Source organism: Andrographis paniculata, unplaced genomic scaffold, assembly GCF_009805555.1.
Source record: "Andrographis paniculata isolate CXL003 unplaced genomic scaffold, ASM980555v1 Contig75END, whole genome shotgun sequence".
NCBI lineage: Eukaryota > Viridiplantae > Streptophyta > Magnoliopsida > Lamiales > Acanthaceae > Andrographis > Andrographis paniculata.
This window is the reverse complement of record NW_026137612.1, coordinates 2,622,952-2,641,354: the sequence shown is the minus strand read 5'-3', so window position 1 is coordinate 2,641,354 and position 18,403 is coordinate 2,622,952. Positions and strand designations below refer to the sequence as shown.

Genomic DNA, 18,403 nt, shown 5'->3' with positions numbered 1-18,403 from the left:
TGTCCGAAATTCACTCTCTGAAGTTGTAGTTTAGTAGTGAATTTGAAAAAAAGGATTTGAGAGCATCAAAGAAAATTCCTAGCATGGATATCCAACGTGATCATGGATAGAGAAGACTGGTCTTAACTCAAAAAAGCTAAGTTAAGAAGGTCTTGCAGCTTTTTGGCATGAATAATGTCAAACCAGTGATTGTCCCTTTTGCTAATCACTTTCGATTATCAGCTGGTCAGTCACCACAATCAGTTGAAGAGGAAAAAGAAATTGCGCGGGTTTCTTATTCAAATGCAGTTGGCAGTCTTATGTACGCAATGATATGCACCCGTCCATATATTTCGCAGACAGTCAGTGTTGTTAGAAAATATATGTCTTGTCCTAAAAAGCACATTGGCATACTGTGAAGTTGATTCTGAGATACTTACAAGACACTTTGAATGTCTGTTTGGAGTTTGGAAGAAAAAGTAAGTCTCTGATTGGATATGTAGATATTGATTATGTTGACGATCTCGATAAAAAAATATCTCTCTCAAACTATGTATTTTGCATTGGCGGTTGTGCAATTAGTTGGAAAACATCCTTACTACTAATTGTGACATTGTCTACTACAAAGACAAAATATATGACAATGGAGAGACAATTAAAGAAACTTTATGGTTGAAAGGTCTTTTGGGCGCGTTCAGTCTACATTAGAGTACTATTGTTATTCATTATGATAGTCTAAGTGCGATACATTTGACTAAAGACCAAAGACATACAGAACGAAGCACATCGATGTGAAGTATCAGTTCATCTGAGATATCATTGTTGAAGAGAAGGTCTCCGTAAAAAAATTTATACAAAGGAGAATCCATTGATATGTTTACAAAATCTCTTCCAGTCTTCAAGTTCAAACAGTGCTTTAGTTGAATTGGATTCAGTATTTTGATTTAGCTTAATACAGTTTTTGTTAAGAAGGCGGAGCAAACTCACTATTTTGTCAACGTTGGACCACGTTTGCTTGTGATGACAAATTAGTCATAAGCCCATCTTAATAAATTGATGGCTTTGGGTTAAATTTTGAGCACATCAAAATTAGACAAGTAATATTTTCATATATAATTGTAACTTACTTGCTTTTGAGAGTCTTTTGATAGTAAAAATTTATTTCGCTTTCGTCGTCTAAATTTGTAGTTCTTACTTTTGTCATTATTAAGATGATGCAAAGCCATATTTCTCACTGTCTATAAACCTAAATCAACATATAAATCTGAGACTTATTCTAAACTTCAATTGAAACTCAAAATTAATTTCTCCAAACCTATCCTAAAAGGAACATACCCTAAAATACTTGTTATTCGACACTAAAGATAAATATTGACGAGGAGGTTGTCGTGAATTCCTTGTACGGATCGATCGTCTCCGATCGCGGAGAACCATGAACGAATCTCGGCGGCACCAGGTTTACTTCTCGAATCACTTCCTAGAATTCCCTACCCCTTTGATGTTTGATTAACGATTCAGGTTCATAATGAAATCGGACTTTGGATTAATGGATCAGGTGTCGCTGCGAGGAGCTAGTGCCAAGGAAATCACGAGAGACGCCCTTCTAGAGAGGGTTAATCAGGAGAGGGAGCTACGGATTTATACCAGGCGGGCTAACGCTGCCGGATTGTTCATCCAGGTTAGCAATTGATTCTGTGAAAACCTAGTTTGGTATCAGTGGTCGACTGTAACATTCTATTCTTTTTGGAGTTCATTCAGAGGGTATGGAGGCGGCATCACGTGACGAAGGCGGTGGCGCTTCAGATGCGGGAGGTGTGGGAAGTAATGATGAACAATCGTCCCAGCGGTCTAACGGGAATGGAGATATCTGGCAATGTTTTGCGTCCATTTCTCTTCTTTATCGGGTGCTTGCCGGTTCGTTGTGGGAAAATTAGGGCCAGGGACAAGGAGTGTATGATAAGTTGCTTCAGAATTGTTCTGGAGGACATGACTTCAAAGGGTAAGCCTTGCACTACGACGCGCGTAATTTTGTATTAAGGTTCTTCATGAGATCTGATAATGGGTATCCGAACCAACACATCACTTAACCTTTAATGATGGAGGTGTTGGCATTTGATGAGCCATTGCTTATTGTGCTGTGTAACTGAGTTTGCACTTTGGAATTAATCAGGAGTAGGTTACACATCAAAATGAAAAGATGTGAGAATTCACTTATCTCTGTATGTTTTTCATCACTAAAATGGCAAGGAGAAGATAGAGTGAGGGATGGATAGAGAAACGTGAGTCTGTTGTGCCAAAGTAAATTGGGTGTGCGTCAGTTGTTGACTTGTGTGTTTATCTGCGATTGAATCTACATTTATTTGGATATAACTGAACATTCTGGTATTTTTGTTTATCTCGGTTCACAATTTTTAAGGGAATTGAGTTCTCTCATTAATTATTTTGCTAGCTGTATTTATGAAATGCTGTCTTGTACCTCTTGCAGTAAGGGATGGTTATCAAATTGAATATTCCAGCTATGAGATGCTAATTTCTTTGTGGAGAATCCTATTTGTATTTTAAGGTAGAGGCTGATTTCATGGGTTTAGTGTTTAGATTTATACATGGCTAAATATAGGGAAGTCATTACACGTTGTTATGGTGGAATAGGGATGGTTTCTTCTGATAGGCTTGATATGAAAATGTAGATAGGGATTGAATGCAGGTGATATAATGGTTTGAAATAACTGAACTCAATATTTTGATCCATGCTAGCTAAACGTAAGGAACATTTTGTCTGTTTAGGCCGACCTGAATACAGTTGAAAATGATGACTCATTCTAATGTAAGATTCCATGAATTGCAGACGCACATCAAAATTTTTGCTTGATGGCGATTGGTAGTATTGCAGAGAAGGAAATATGGCTTCAACAATCAAAGAAACTCCTTTCCATATGCTTGTTTGTTTTATCTGTGTTTGACTATTCTAATCAAAATGTTGAAGATGTTGTGCTCACATCCACAGCAATGCGATTGTCAGTTCTCCTAACTGATCCAAATGGTTGGAATTGCATTAGTGATAATGACCGGAAGGATGCAAATACTACTGTGAAAACTCTAGTGCACTTTATTGGGAGGGAAAAATGGGGATTATATGATGGCATCAGGAAATTTATGTTGAAACTAGAAGCTCCTTTTTCTTCTCAAGGGGTTTTATCTTGTCAGACAGATGATAGATTCTTGATAATTGCTAGTGCTGTAACTTTATCTCTGCGACCATTCCACCTATCAATGATGGACGCAAATGATGAATGGATGATGGAGCGCGCTGTTGAGCTTTTTTGTATCTTTCTACTCACAATACCGTGGTTTCCTCAACGTTTGCCTGCAATACTTGTGCCTGCTTTGAGACACAAGTCAGTTTTATCACTGTGCCTCAGGATGTTACTGGTAAGTTTGGCCAATAAAGACGTACTGTTTCATTAACAGTTGCTAAGGATATAATTACGTAGGTAGTATAGTTGCTCTATCTAAGGTTCTGGATTTATTTATTTTTTTCCCATTAGTTATTCTTGAAAATCTTGGTGAAAATTTTTATGAAGAAGTATGATGCTTTAGTTCATGTCACATTGTCACTTATGGCTGTCCTAGCATAAAGCTCCAAGGGGACTGATCAAAGCATGGCAGGTGATGACAGGTCTTAAGAGAGAAGATTTTGGAGGAAATGTCTGAGATGGATCAGTTGGAGGTAACCTCCCGAAAGATGCCACAGGTGGGTTGGGCTCTAGCTAACATTGTGTACCTTGCATCACTCGATTCAGGAAAATTCAGTGAGGGTTTAGACTTTGCATCTTATCTCCAAGTAGTTATTTTACTTACAGAAAAACTATTGACTTCACTTGGTGGCTTGCAACAAATAAGAAGGAAAGATGAAGACATTCAAGGTGGTAATGATTCTTCTTCTGAATCTGGTTTGGTTTTTGATGATACAAGTGTCTTCCCAAAGTTGACTTATATGGACATGTTAAAGCCTGCTTATCAACAGTGGCATTTAAAGAAACTCCTAGCCTTTGCAAAAGATGCTTCTGTATGCGTAGCTGGGGATTTTCCTTCAGGTTGTCTAAAGCCTCAAGGGAAGTATGGGCTGCTTGACATTGCTCATTATTATTCGTGCATGCTTCGACTATTTTCAACTTTGAATCCTGTGATAAAATCTTTGCCAGTCCTCAACATGCTGTCTTTCACCCCTGGGTTTCTCTTTAGTTTGTGGGAAGAACTAGAAAATTATCTCTTTCAAGGCAAAAATCGAAGTATGGAATCAAATTCACTGTACTCAATCACTACATCTCAAGGTAGAAGCAGTGGAGATTATGATAGGAGGCAGAAGAGGGTCAACAAAGACACTGGTAATAAATGGACCAATGTACTGCAGAAAATTACTGGAAAATCTCAAACAGAGAATGATTATGCGTATTCAGGAAATGGGCAGTCTAGCTTTAGCCAAATGGAGGAACTTCATTCTGATTGGTGGGACATTGTATCCTTAAGGCAGGGTCCTGAAGCCATACCCGAAGATATATCTTGTCTGCTTCTACTCTTCTGTTCAAGCTATTCTCATCTGTTGTTGGTTCTTGATGACATGGAGTTCTATGATAAGCAGGTTGTGTTTATACTTTTAGCTCATTCAAATCCCCTTCCGCTATGGTGTGTGAAACTTGTTTTTTTACATGGAGATAGATTCACTAACTTCATACTTGTAAGTTCTTAGGTTCCATTCACATTGGAGCAGCAACAAAAAATTGCATCAATGATCAACAACCTTGTGTATAATTCTTTATCCCGTGGTATCACTTCTCCAAATAGAGTACTTGTGGATTCTGCGATTCGGTGCATGCATCTTTTATACGAAAGGGATTGTAGGCGCCCATTCTGCAATCCATCTTTGTGGCTTGCCCCTGGGAGAAGTAACAGAATGCCAATTGCTGTTGCTGCCAGGACTCATGAAGTTTTTTCAGCTGCTGATGGAGCACTCTCCTCAAGCATGGGTTCTGTAATCACTACCATGCCACATGTATTCCCCTTTGACGAGAGGTATGCACAACTCCTTGAGATTGTATGTGATAGAAATAGTTGTTGATGGACATTGTGCAAGGGACCTAAGTTTGATATTATTTAGATTTGTTAGTTATTATTTTATAATGTCCATTAGATTAGGTTGTTATTATCTAGATATATCTACTAGATTAGGTTGTTAGTTATTTGACTTTATCTTTTAGTGTAATGCCTATAAATAAACCTTAATTTCATTATCAATAAACATCTCAAAAATTTCTCTTAGAATGTTACATAGGAGATCTCTAGATTTCCTATTCTGGAAATTAGAAAACATACTCAATTTGTTTATCTTAGGAGGGCTAAGTAAAGGGAGGTGGAAGGCCAAGACCTAGACAGAACTGAACATGAGTATAAGAAGAGATAGTTCATTTAAATGTTAGTTAAAATACATGACTTGATTGAACAATCTGATCCCTGAAATTGGCTCCACATAGACGTTGATGATTGATCACAGTATAAAGGAGGTGCTAATTGTCTTGTTGCTGCTAGAAACTTTGGGTTTGTTCACTTTGTGTTTTTGTATGTGTTTTTTAGGTTTGGTATGGGGAATTGTATTGGTAATATAAAAAATACTCCTTCTGTCCCAACTCAAAGTATCTTTTTTACTATTTTGTTTGTCCACTCAAAAGTACCAATTTCTTATTTTAAAAAAAAAATAATCATAAACTAATACCAAAATACTTTAACTTTTAATTATGGTGTGTTTGTTTGGGGGTTTGGATTTTGAGTTGGGATTTGAATAGTAAAAATTTTGAATTTAAATAGTTGCATGATGTGATATAAATAGGTGTTGATGTGATGTTTTGAATGTAAAATTGATTTTTAGTATAATATAAAAAATGAAAAATAGGTGTTTGATTTGATGTTTTTGGAGGAAAAAAATTTGATGAACAGTGGATTTAAAATCCAATCCCCCAAACAAACACACCCTTAATTTACAAACAGACCATTACACATATTTATTTTATACATAAAGTCAAAGGACAAAAATGTCAACCTCTTATCCGCTTCTACTAACCAATAAATACTATTATTTCTTGATTTACTATAAAACCCAAAATGCCCATTTGGATTGGGAAGGAGGGAATAATATTTTATGATGAATTGTTGACTTTTTGTGAGTAAATAAGTATATATATATTATATATATTGTGTTAATGTGTGTGTATTGTATTTTTTAAATAATATTTATGGAGAATCAGATCACCTAGAAAAACTAAGAGAATAAGCCCTTTAGGCGGCGTCTGGTATAGAAAAAGAATTAAGTAGAGAGTAAGAATGAATTCTTTTGTTTGGTAAAATAAAGAATTTCAGGTGAGAAATGTAAATAAGTGCAGCTATCCGGATGGATCGATAAAAAGATAAATGATTAGTAAGAGTGAGAATTGAAGAAATATTTTTAGTGATATTTTTTGTTTAAATAATAAATTAGATACATGTTTTGTAAACTAAGATTTTAGTATAAATTTTTAAAAAATTTTAAAAATTAATACTTAAATAATAAATTAAATGTGATGTTTTGTAAAATTGAAATAAAAAAAATTTTAAAAAATTATAAAATTAAATAGTACAAAAAAATTTAAAAATGAAATATTCATTTCTTTCTATTTCTCTTGATATAAGGAGAAAAATGAAAATAAAAAAATAAAAATTATTTATTTCTCAAGTTTCTTTTCTCTAGATCAAACAAATAAGAGAAATGGAAACATTTCTTTTTCATTGGTCTCAATTTCCTGTACCAAACATACCCTTGTATCCATCCATGTCATTTGACAGGAAATATTAGAAATGTTATTGTGCTCACAAGTCTAGAGTAAAGAACTAGAGTGGCTAACTTATAAATGTGTGAAATGTAGTATCAGATTGTTCTGGTTTTGGAAATTCATGATGCATTTTCTTACCTTGGGATTACAAATTTGCAAGCATAACTATTACAACCCAAACATGAAGCTTACTTTGGATTGTCTTGTGTGGGCTCTTTTTTTTTTTTTTTTTCATTAATTATTATATTCATGCGATATAGTTAATTAAGTTTACAAATAATTAATCATGAAATAATGCAATTCATACAATTTATTTTATACATGAATATAAAAATGAAAATATATTAAAGCATAATATATTGATATAAAATATTGGATTGTTCATTGTAATTTTGTTTTTGTTTTGTTGTTTTGAGGTGAAAATAATTGCTTGAGTTTGTTATGGGATTCCCTATAAGAACACACTATTTCTCTCGCAAAACATCATATCCAAACTATTATTCAAACCAAAACTCAAAACCAAACTTCAAAAGAATATACATGTCTCTGCTTTCTTTTGTTCTTTATTTCTTTTTCAGTTTTTTTTACTATGCAACCCTCACAAATTTCTAATAAAATAATTATTCTCTTATAAAATATCACATTAATCACTATTTAAGCCAAAAATCAAAACGAACATACAAAATGAACCAGCCTATACTTATCAATATATTTGAAATATTGTTGTAAATATATTATTTTCAATATATAAGATTAATAAGAAATTTTTTAAGGATGGTACCCATCTTCTACTCCCTCTCCCAACACAATGTATCATTTTTTTTTCATCCGTTCCACTCAAAATTATTAATTTTTAATTATATTAAAAATAATCATATCTAAATATCAAAATATCTATAACTTTTACAAAAATATTCATTTCATTTTTACTTTTAAGGGTGTTAACAATATTAGAATGTGTAGCATAGCTATGATAGTAGGTTTATGGGAATGCATAGCATAATTATGCTCTTCATAGAGACTTGTAGAGAGTGTTAGATAAAGAACCTAGACATTCCTAATCTACTGTATATATGTGTGTAATATGTCTACATGAATAAGAACAAAACATATCAGTTCACATGGTATCAGAGCTCTTAGGGCTATACGCATAATCAGAAATCAATTTAGGCAGAGCACTTTGGCCGCGTTTCATCTCACCTTCGGCGAGTAAGGGTCCGGCGGTGTCAGGTGACTTTGGTGGCGGCATTCTAGCGAGCGCGTTCGTCAAACGCGCCGGCGTGTGCAATTGGGGGTGGAATCTGCCAGATGACAATTATGTGGGTTGCTGTGTTCGGTTGGTGCTGGGTTTAAGGTTTAGGAATCTGCTTAGTGAACAAATATGGGTTCCAGAGTGCTCAGATTTTGCAATAATTCCAAGACTGTAAAAATAGTGTTCCAACGTTCTGTTCTAGATTAACAATAATTCCAGATTGTTGCTGTCGAGCTTCATCTTGTTCCTGGAATTCCAAATTGTTTTGCCATTAATTGATCATGAGTGAGGCAAGCCTATTTTTGTCTCTGAAGTTGCTTCAATTACGTCCAAAATTACTGTGTACAAACTTAATTGGATCGAATTATCTAGAGTGGAGCATAACCGTGAAATTATACTTGCTAAGTATTGATAAGGTTGATCATTTGGAGGAGGACCCATTTACCGGTGAAAAGGAGAGGAGGGCATGGCTTCGGGATGATGTAAGGTTATTCCTATAGATCGTAAATTCGATTGATGTGGAGGTCTACTGCAATACTGTCAAAGACTTGATTCAATATTTGGAGTTCTTATACTCGGGTAAAAGAAATGTTACCTGAATATACAATGTGTGCAAGGCTTTTATTGGGCTGAAATGACAAACAAATCTCATGTGAGTTATTTTATGGATTTCAAAAGGACATATCAGGAGCTACATGGCTGGCCGCTTTGTCGGCTAGATGTCAAGAATGTTTTTTTTTTTTGCACGGCGATCTAGCAAGTTGGGCATGACTAACATCTATGCACCAACTTGAGGGGGAGTGACTGTTACATAGAGACCCTAGACATTCCTAATCTAGTGTCCACCTGAATAAGAACAAAACAATATCAGTTCACAAAAGGCAAAAATGTCAAAATAATCTTAGCACAATTCCGCTAACCAGTAAAATACTACTCTCTCCGTCCCTTAATAATCTATCCATTTTTGCATTTTGGTCCGTCCCATAACAAAATATCCATTTCCTTTTTTTAGTAATTGTACTATCTACCTAACATTACAAATACCATTCCAATTTACAATATATTACACAAATTCCATTACATTTATATCATACAATACTAATAGGGTTATTTTAGTCTTTTTACCTTTATTTCTATTTTATTCAAATATAATACTAATATTTTTAAAATTCCGTGCAAAAAGCAAATAGATATATAAATATGGAATGGAGGGAGTATTATTTCTTAATCTACTACAAAATAACAAATGGATGCATTGGACTGGGACGGAGGGAGATTTATGGTCAATTACAACAATAGAAAGTATTGCTATGTTTTATCCTCTCATTAACAATTTTTTAGAAAAAGTATAGTTTCTTTAAATTGTTCTTGTAACTTCTGGGTTTTTTTTAAAAGTCATTCGAATGAGCAATTTGACTGATGGGTGTCTTTTGGCGCATTTGGACTCCATGTTGAATAGTTCAGTTCTCAAGCAACCTCCTGCTTGGGCATCACGTGTCATATCTATGTAAATATTATATTTCAATTTTTTCCACTTGTTTTCTGGGCATAAAAAGTGATTCACAGCATTACTTTCTGAATATGGCAGAGTAATGATGTTCAGAGAATTTATCAGCATGGACAAGGTATCGAGAAGATTAGCTGGTGAAGGTGCTGGACCTGGACGGGCACTTGAGGTTGTTATCCGCCGGGGTCATATTTTTGAAGATGGATTACAACAACTAAATTCCCTTGGTTCAAAGCTGAAATCTGCCATACATGTTTCATTTGTTAGTGAATCTGGTCTTCCCGAGGCTGGACTTGACTATGGTGGATTGTCAAAGGAGTTCCTGACTGATATTGCAAAAATAGCATTCTCACCAGAGTAAGTTCTCTTGCTGCATGAAGTAATTCTGATTTGCCTTTATTATCTGAAATGACTGCATGAGTGCATGTTGTTCAGGTATGGCCTATTCTCCCAGACGACAACTTCTGATAGGTGTCTGGTACCCAATACGACTGCAAGATCTTTGGATAATGGGATACAAATGATTGAGTTTCTAGGAAGAATTGTCGGTAAAGCTCTCTATGAAGGAATACTACTTGACTTCCATTTTTCACATGTTTTTGTGCAAAAATTGTTGGGGCGCTATAGCTTTTTGGATGAACTCTCCACTCTGGATCCTGAATTTTACAGGAACCTCATGTATGTTAAGGTGATCATATTGTTGAACTTATTAATATTTCAGAAGAGTATTTAACTTTCTGTAATTATGTATACTGTCTTAATTGCTTTTTGCTTTGGCATCTATTCCTGCTACTGTTTAGACCTCTTTGTTCCTTAGGGAGTTATATTCAGGAAATGGTTTATAAGCATTTTCCCTCTGGCTTGTGCCCTTGTATAAAACCATGAGTTTGAACAAGTCCTTGCAAAAGGATATGTAAACGTGAATGAATTAAAAAATGATTATATTCTTCATAGTATTGTTGCTGATATCTCATCTAAACTTGTTTTATATTCACGACTCACGAGTCTACTGTTTAGCACACTACCACTGTATCACGAATAAAAAAACAACATTTACTTTAGTGGATGGCAGTGAAGCAGCACATCAGAACCCTATGCAAACGACCTACAGAAAATGACTACTTTTATTATAATTAAATAATTTGCAGTTTTAATAATTTGATTAAAAATTTTTTGACGAGTTCGTTTTATTCTAGTTGACTTTATATAATAAATTAGTTTTTAGTTTATCCTTAGTCTTTACAAATCTGCTCCCTCTTCAGTGTTAATCTTCAAGCTATCATTTGACAGCCTTGCTTCATAGTATTCAAGTTTTATGGACCATGGTAAGAAATTAAACTGAAGACATGTCTTAGGTTATGGAAAATACTTAGTGTTTAGTTTACTGGATCTGGGACATTTGTCCAGTAGTCTATTGAAAAAGTAATACATCCTGTTGCTTAGGATTTGAGGGAAGAGATGAGAGCTAACTGATTAAGTGATGGTAGTAGCAGCAAAATTTAGGATCTTGACTTGAAGCAATGCATGTCTCAACTCTCAAAAATAGTTATTCTGAGACTAATATGCCATTTAAGGTTGATTGGAAATGTAAAACAAGTGAGACAAAGATATTATGTAATAGGATCGAATCTTGAACTGGACCTAGCATGGTGATTGCAAATGCCAAACAAGTGATATTATGTAACAGGATCAGATTTTGAACATGACCTAGTGTGGAGATGTGGCATATGCTTGTAGTTTGGATTTCTTGCTTACCTTTTTTTCTGTTATGAATGAGGTTTCATGTGCATTTTTGAAAGATTCTGATAATTGATATGAATTGAACATGCAGCATTATGATGGTGATGCTAGTGATCTTTGTTTGGATTTCACTATTACTGAAGAGTCCCTTGGAAAACGACTTGTCATTGAACTTAAACCAGGTGGCAGGAATATTCCTGTGACAAATGAAAACAAACTGCAATATGTTCATGCCATGGCTGATTACAAACTTAACCGACAGGTTTTCCTGGACTTTGAATATATATATATATATCTTATACATATATGTGCAACTTATCTAAAGTTTGCATGTTTTTAATGGCTTTTAGTACGTTGTTTATGGAACTGAATTGCAGATACTTGCTTTCTCCAATGCATTTTACCGAGGTCTGACAGATTTAATATCCCCTTCTTGGATAAAGTTGTTTAATGCAAGTGAATTCAATCAGGTAATTTTCTTTGCTTATCTCTATGTATTAGCTTTTGTTCATGGGGGCTTTTAGGTCTGCTCTTTTCTGTTAGTGTTCTAGAATCTGTGTAGAGAACTTATTGATTGAAGTAACTCAAAAGGCTTGACAGAGCAACATATTTGCACTGCTATATAGTCCCTTTCTGTATATGTGACATAACCCAAGTGGGTTAGTATATTTTTCCCAGGTAAAAAGACGAACAACCTTAATCGATATAAGGGGGTCGAGAAAGACAATAAAATAGAGGAGATTGAGCAAAAAATTTGATACCCAACCTCAAAAACTTAATCTTTGGACCCAAAATCCTAACTAGGATGAGGAACAAATTGATAGGCTTAATTCCTCTACGTAAGATTGACATTACATTGCCCGAGTGAAGACCAGTTGGCTGATGCTGACATCTTCATGAAACTGCTTGGTGGGCCCACTTTCTCAAGAAATGTTGTTGCTTTGGGAATTAAGAGCAAATTCAATTTATGGGAGGCATTTGATGGAAAATTAAATTGAATTTGAATAAAATGCTAATTGAATTGGTTGTTAAATATTATTAAAATGAATAATTTGAATTTGAATTTGTTAGTTAATTGTCATTAGTGAATAATTTAAATTTTAAATGAGTGATTAACGAGTCAAATGTAATTTATAATATATTTAAGGTGGTAGTTTGAATTATTTTAAAAGAATTTAGAAGCCATGGATCAATGGTTAATTCCAAATATCCGATTTGAAATCAATGGCAAGGGATTACTTACATTTTGAAAGTAAATACAATGAAACACAAGTTTGCAATGGTAGAAAAATATATTAGGACAAAAGTTAATATGAAAATAGATACAAAGCCTATATATAGGCCAAAGGGAGGCGGGACAAAACAATTACTATAATTAAATTGACAATACATTTCCATAGAAAACATATTTCAATACACATCATTGTTACATGTTCCCAAAAGTATGTTATGGCAACATATTCTCAAAAGAATATATTTTCAATATTGTAATTAATGGTAGTACATCCCCAAGAAGTGATGTAAGCAATGATATCAATACTTATCATGTAAGCAATTACGTCATCACATGTCTTCAATTATTTTGAGCTTGGATAACCGTCAGACTCAGGCCGATGAGTTTACGTGCTTGACTTCGAGTGGTTTAAGTGGTTGGGGTAGCATTTTGACGTCCGCATCATTCCCCCTTCTTGAAGAGATTTTTTGTTCTCCTAAACAACATTATCGTCTCTTACATCATACAAAGTTAAATCAACAACATTAAAGATACCATGGACTTGGTACTCACCCAGAAGTTCGATGCAGTAAGCATTGTCATTCATTTTCTCCAAAACACGGAAGAGACTATCACCGCATGAGATTTGTTAAGAAGGAATCCGGACTTCCAACTTAAAACCAATTGGTATTAAGGGAAGAGGCCTTTCTCCATTATAAGTCAAAGGGAGTTTCCACATTTTTTCCTATAGGGGATATATTCAACACTCTCCCTCGAGAGGATGATTTCGAAAATCTAAACAAGATCAATACCCAATATGGGTACCATGACTCTGATACCATGTTAAGAAGGAATTCGGGCTTCCAACCTAAAACTAATTGGTATAAAGTAGAGAGGCCCTTCACCCTTATAAGCCAAAGGGAGTTCCCACATTTTTTCCAATGTAGGACATATTCAACACTTTCCCTTGAGATGATAATTTCGAAAACTCAGACAAGCTCTGATACCATCCAACTTAAAATAAATTGGTATTAAGCGGAGAGGCCCTTCACCAGCCAAAGGGAGTTCCCATATTTTTTTTTTCATCTTGGGAAAGTGTTCCTTACACAAGGAATAGAATTCCTTGTCGTATGTGAAGTAGTTAAGAGCTGCACCATGTAACTTTTCACTAAAGTAGGCTACGGGTCTTTTATGTTGAGTTAGAACAGCTCCAATATCTACACAAGAAGCATCACAATCAATCTCAAAAGCTTTTAAAAAATTACTTAAAGCAATGATAGGTGCTTGGGTGAGTTTTTGTTTCAATGTATCAAAAGCATTTTGTTGAATACTTTCCCATTCAAACTTATTATCCTTTTTCGTGACGGTAGTTAGTGAGGCGGAAATTGTGCTGAAATTTCAGACAAATCGACACTGTAGAAGCTCGTAAGGCCACGGAAGTTTAGACATCCTTCATGCTCGACGTGTAGGCCATTCTTGAATTTCCTTCAATTTACTTTCATCCACACTAATCCCATCTTTTTCTATAATAAAACCAAAAAAATTGCGCACTTAGAAAAGTCACACTTCCTTCAGTTAGCGAACAACTTTTTATTTCAAAGAACATCAAGTATAACATTAACATGTTTTATGTGTGCATCAATAGATTGACTATAAATGAGTATATCATTAATACACAACAACAAAATTGTTATGAGATTTTTCAAAATATAGATCATCAACCTCATAAATGGCTTAGGGCATATGTGAGTCCAAATGAGATAACAAGCCATTCATATAAACCAAAAGTGGTTTTGAAGGTTGTTTTTCATTATCATTTTGATTCATATGAATTTGGTGATACCCACTCTTTAAATCAATTTTGGAAAGATAGTTGAACACTCAAATTATCTAGCATATCATCCAATCAAAGAATTATATGGCAATACTTTACCGTAATTGCATTGACAACCCGGCAGTCAACGCACATTCTCCAATCCATCTTTCTTTGACACCAAAAATACGTGCACCGCACTAGGGCTAAGGCTTTTATGAATCCATCTTTTGCTTAACAAACCATCGACTTGCTTCCTGATTTCCTTAACCTCATCCGGAATTGCTCTATATACTGGTCGATTAAGAATAGAATATTCCAAAATAAAGTCATTTTGATGTTCGATTTCTCGAATTGGAGGCAACCCACAAGGAACTTCTTTGGGAAAACACATTTCATAATCCTGCAATAAGGTAGCAATACTAGAGGGAAGAACATTAGTATCTTGTTAAGATATATATATATATATATATATAAAGGCTTAGTGAATGCTAATAAATAATGTACATTCTTTTTCAGTTAGTCTCATCTCATTCCTACTAACCAATAAGCCAAAATGATGTAACCCAAGTGGATCAATATTTTTTTTTTTTCAGGTGAAAAGACGAACAACCTTAATTGATGTAAGGAAGTGAGGAAGACAAAATAAATAGAAGAGATTGGGCAGAAAATTTGATACCCAACCTATTTGATTAAGAACTTAAAAAACTTAATCTTGGATTCAAAATTCAAACTATGGATGAGGAATCCTCTGCAAGAATTTAGAAATCACGAACCGATGGTTAATTTCAAAGACCTGATTTGAAATCAATGCGAAAGGAATCACTCACTTACACATAATTGCTACATATTACTAATATCACAATAATGGCAACACATTTCCAAAAGAGTATATTTTCAAGATTGTAATTAATGATAGTATATTCCCCAAAAGTGATATAAGTAATGATGTCAATATTTATGATGTAAGCAATTACATCATTACATATCTTCAATTATTTTGAGCTTGGATAACCGTTAGGCTCGGGCCAATGGGTCTTCATGCTTCATCTTTGTTTATATTCTTCATCTCGAGCTCTCAGATTAAGCCAAAAAAAATGATGTTGGAGTTTACGAGCTCGGCTTCGGTAATTGATCCAAGCGGTTGGTGTGGCATTTTGACGGCTACGTCAATATGCATGGTTCCTTATTACAAAATACACCTGTTTACTTCTTGATAGAAAATTAATAATCTAGTTTGTATTTATTAAATAAATGACCACTCAACCTTCTATAATGCAAAATGTTCTAATTAGCATTTAATTACTTTCATGCTGATCTGCACTTTTTTATAGCTGCTTTCGGGTGGAGATTATGACATTGATGTTGATGATTTGAGGAAAAACACACATTATACTGGGGGCTACAGTGAAGGGAGTCGAACTGTTAAGCTATTCTGGGAGGTATGTGCTCTCTTGTATTCATGATACCAACTGTTGAAAATAAAAAATTATTTGATTCTCTCTTGACATGTTTGACTGTAGGTTTTTTTGGGGTTTCGGCCAAAAGAGCGATGCATGCTTATTAAGTTTGTAACCAGTTGCTCTCGAGCACCTTTGCTTGGATTCAAGCATCTTCACCCACCTTTTACCATCCATAAGGTATTTACACACTTCATTTCATTTGTTCCATTTATTCACACCAAATGATGATTATGGATTAGTGCAATCTGACTAAGGAATTTGCCATGACTTAGGTGGTCTGTGATGTTCCTCTTTGGGCTTCATTTGGCGGACAAGATGTAGACCGGCTTCCATCAGCTTCGACATGCTACAATACTTTGAAGGTACTGTTAGGGAAGCCCGCGGATCATTCTTATTGTTTTCCTTTTCTCCTCAAATATTGTGCATAAGCCTAACAGTACTGATTACAGCTTCCAACATATAAACGTGTGAGCACGCTGAGAGAGAAACTCCTCTATGCAATCAATTCAAATGCTGGATTTGAGCTCTCCTGATGCTAATGATGATAAGGTAGACCTTTTTACACATCAAATGTTAAATCTAATTTTAAATTTGGTTTCGAACAGAAAGAGTGTATTTCTTGCATGGCGCGAACAAGATTCAAGGTACATAATCTTGTCTGTTTCTGACATTTCATTATGCACTCGTGCAGAAGCTCTAGCCATGGCATTGTAGATGTTGTGTAGCTCATGACTGGGTAAGCTTTCTCTCTGAATTCAGTAGATATCGGCGAACTCCGGCTAAGCCCTGTTAAGATGTATGGCTAATTATTGTGCCTATGCACTTCCTCATCTCGGCTCCCATATAAATACTATAGGATTGCTTGCTAAGTTTGGAGGTATGGCTATATTTTGATTTGATGATAATTAATACACACTGCATTGCTGAAAGGTTTAGTGTGGTGTGCTATATTTACCATCTTTATAAGGGGCATTTATGTGATTTTGATAATGTTTTTTAATATGTACACACACACACACATATATATATATATATTAGTGTAATGGTAGAAGGAATTGCATAAAAGAACTTGGTAAATATATATATATATATATATATATTAGTGTAATGGTAGAAGGAATTGCATAAAAGAACTTGGTAAATGGTGATGTTAATATTATTGTGTTTTATATTTGCTGGGTAAAACAGTTGCTGCATTGGAAAATTTAGAAATTATAGCTGCATTTGTATGGGGGAATTTTGGGAGATTTTAGTTAGAATCGGTTAATATTTTCTAAATTTAGGGTTGGTTAATGGACATTAATATTAGATAAGTTTATTTGTCGTATATTTGGAAAGAATGAGTTGTTAATATTATGTTGAGTGTTTTGATATAGATGTTTATTATCCCACGTTGGATGTAATGTTGGGATTCCCCTACCTTTTAAGGGGTGAATGACTACTTTACTTACAACCAATTGGTTTTAAGTTGAAAGCTCGGATCCCATTTTTTTAACATGGTATCACAATCATGGTGTCCGTATTGAGTTTGGATTCTGTATAGATTTTCGAGATTTTTATCTCCGGGGGGAGTGTTAAGTATCCTACATTTGATGTAACGTTGAGATTTTCCTACCTTATAAGGGATGAAGGATCACTCCACTTATAACCAATTGGTTTGAAGTTGGAACCTCGGTTCTCATTCTTAACAATAGAAGATATTATTTGAATTGCAAATTTTATTGGAAATGTATGATCATAAATTAAAATAAGTTGAAAGGAAAGAATGGTCAGTTTATGGTGGAAGAAATCTGGCCAGATTTCTGAAATAATGGAATCGGTCAAAAGTCAATGTTTTTTGGGGGGTTGTCTGAATCGAAGAACACAGGCGGCAACTTAGAATCCCACATTCTTAATCTAAAAAATATTCATTTTTTCAATGACAATTAACCTTGTTGGGGGCACTTTCAGTACAAATGGAAAGAGAAGAAACTATGTACCACAAGACCGGAAATGGGATCGCAAAGCCATATGAATCTCTCTCTCTCTCAAAAAAGGGGATTTTGAAGATTTACTCATTAAAAAAATCAAAAATAAAATTATACCTATGAGGTACAAGTATCGACAGGGATTAGATTGACAGATTTTCATACCCAATCGGTTAACGGAGCCTCAGCTAGGTTGATTTAAAAAATAAAATTATATCTCTGGGGTATAAGAATCGATAGGGATTAGATCAGCCGATTTTCATACCCAATCGGCCAATGGGGCCTCGGCTCGGCTGATTTCAAAAATAAAATTATACCTCTGAGTTACAAGAATCGACAAGGATTAAATCGACTAATTTTCATACCCAATCGGTCAACAGGGCCTTAGCTCGGCTGATCTCATACCCATTCGGTCAACATGGCTTGAATGAAATTGGCTAGTTGATTTTTCCAAACGTTTTTTTAGTGGTGATTTGTTTTTCTTTTTCTTTTTTTTTTTTTAAAAAAATGTATTAATCGGACACTAAGCCGTCAAACTAAAGTGGCGAAGAAGGAAAAAAAAAAAGTAAAAAAAAGAAGGAATGAAAAAAAGAATGAGAAAGAAGAAGAGAG

General features: G+C 34.6%; 1 protein-coding gene across 3 annotated transcripts; it reads left to right on the top strand.

The window, feature by feature from the left end:
• The first annotated feature begins 1,256 nt into the window (after positions 1-1,256).
• LOC127266246 (E3 ubiquitin-protein ligase UPL7) lies at positions 1,257-16,824 on the top strand. Of its 3 annotated transcripts, XM_051296429.1 has the most exons (15): positions 1,259-1,435; positions 1,535-1,657; positions 1,738-1,978; positions 2,825-3,408; positions 3,656-4,618; positions 4,727-5,049; positions 9,677-9,952; positions 10,031-10,283; positions 11,427-11,597; positions 11,713-11,805; positions 15,696-15,803; positions 15,885-16,001; positions 16,097-16,186; positions 16,274-16,373; positions 16,516-16,824. In XM_051296429.1, exons 1-14 carry the CDS (start codon positions 1,412-1,414, stop codon positions 16,355-16,357), a joined length of 3,450 nt encoding a protein of 1,149 aa, XP_051152386.1. In that variant the 5' UTR covers positions 1,259-1,411; the 3' UTR covers positions 16,358-16,373; positions 16,516-16,824. The 3 variants fall into 3 exon arrangements, 1 of the variants encoding a protein (XP_051152386.1); XR_007842119.1 differs by lacking the exons at positions 16,274-16,373; positions 16,516-16,824 and having other exon boundaries at positions 1,258-1,435; positions 15,696-15,805; positions 15,886-16,001; XR_007842120.1 differs by lacking the exons at positions 15,696-15,803; positions 15,885-16,001; positions 16,097-16,186; positions 16,274-16,373; positions 16,516-16,824 and having other exon boundaries at positions 1,257-1,435; positions 10,031-10,273.
• Positions 16,825-18,403: the final 1,579 nt, after the last annotated feature.

Coding starts and splice junctions, on each gene's coding strand:
- LOC127266246 (XM_051296429.1), top strand. CDS start 1,412: ATGAACGAATCTCGGCGGCACCAG. Junction 11,806..15,695: donor ATGCAAGTGAATTCAATCAG/GTAATTTTCTTT, acceptor ACTTTTTTATAG/CTGCTTTCGGGTGGAGATTA. Junction 16,187..16,273: donor CATGCTACAATACTTTGAAG/GTACTGTTAGGG, acceptor TACTGATTACAG/CTTCCAACATATAAACGTGT.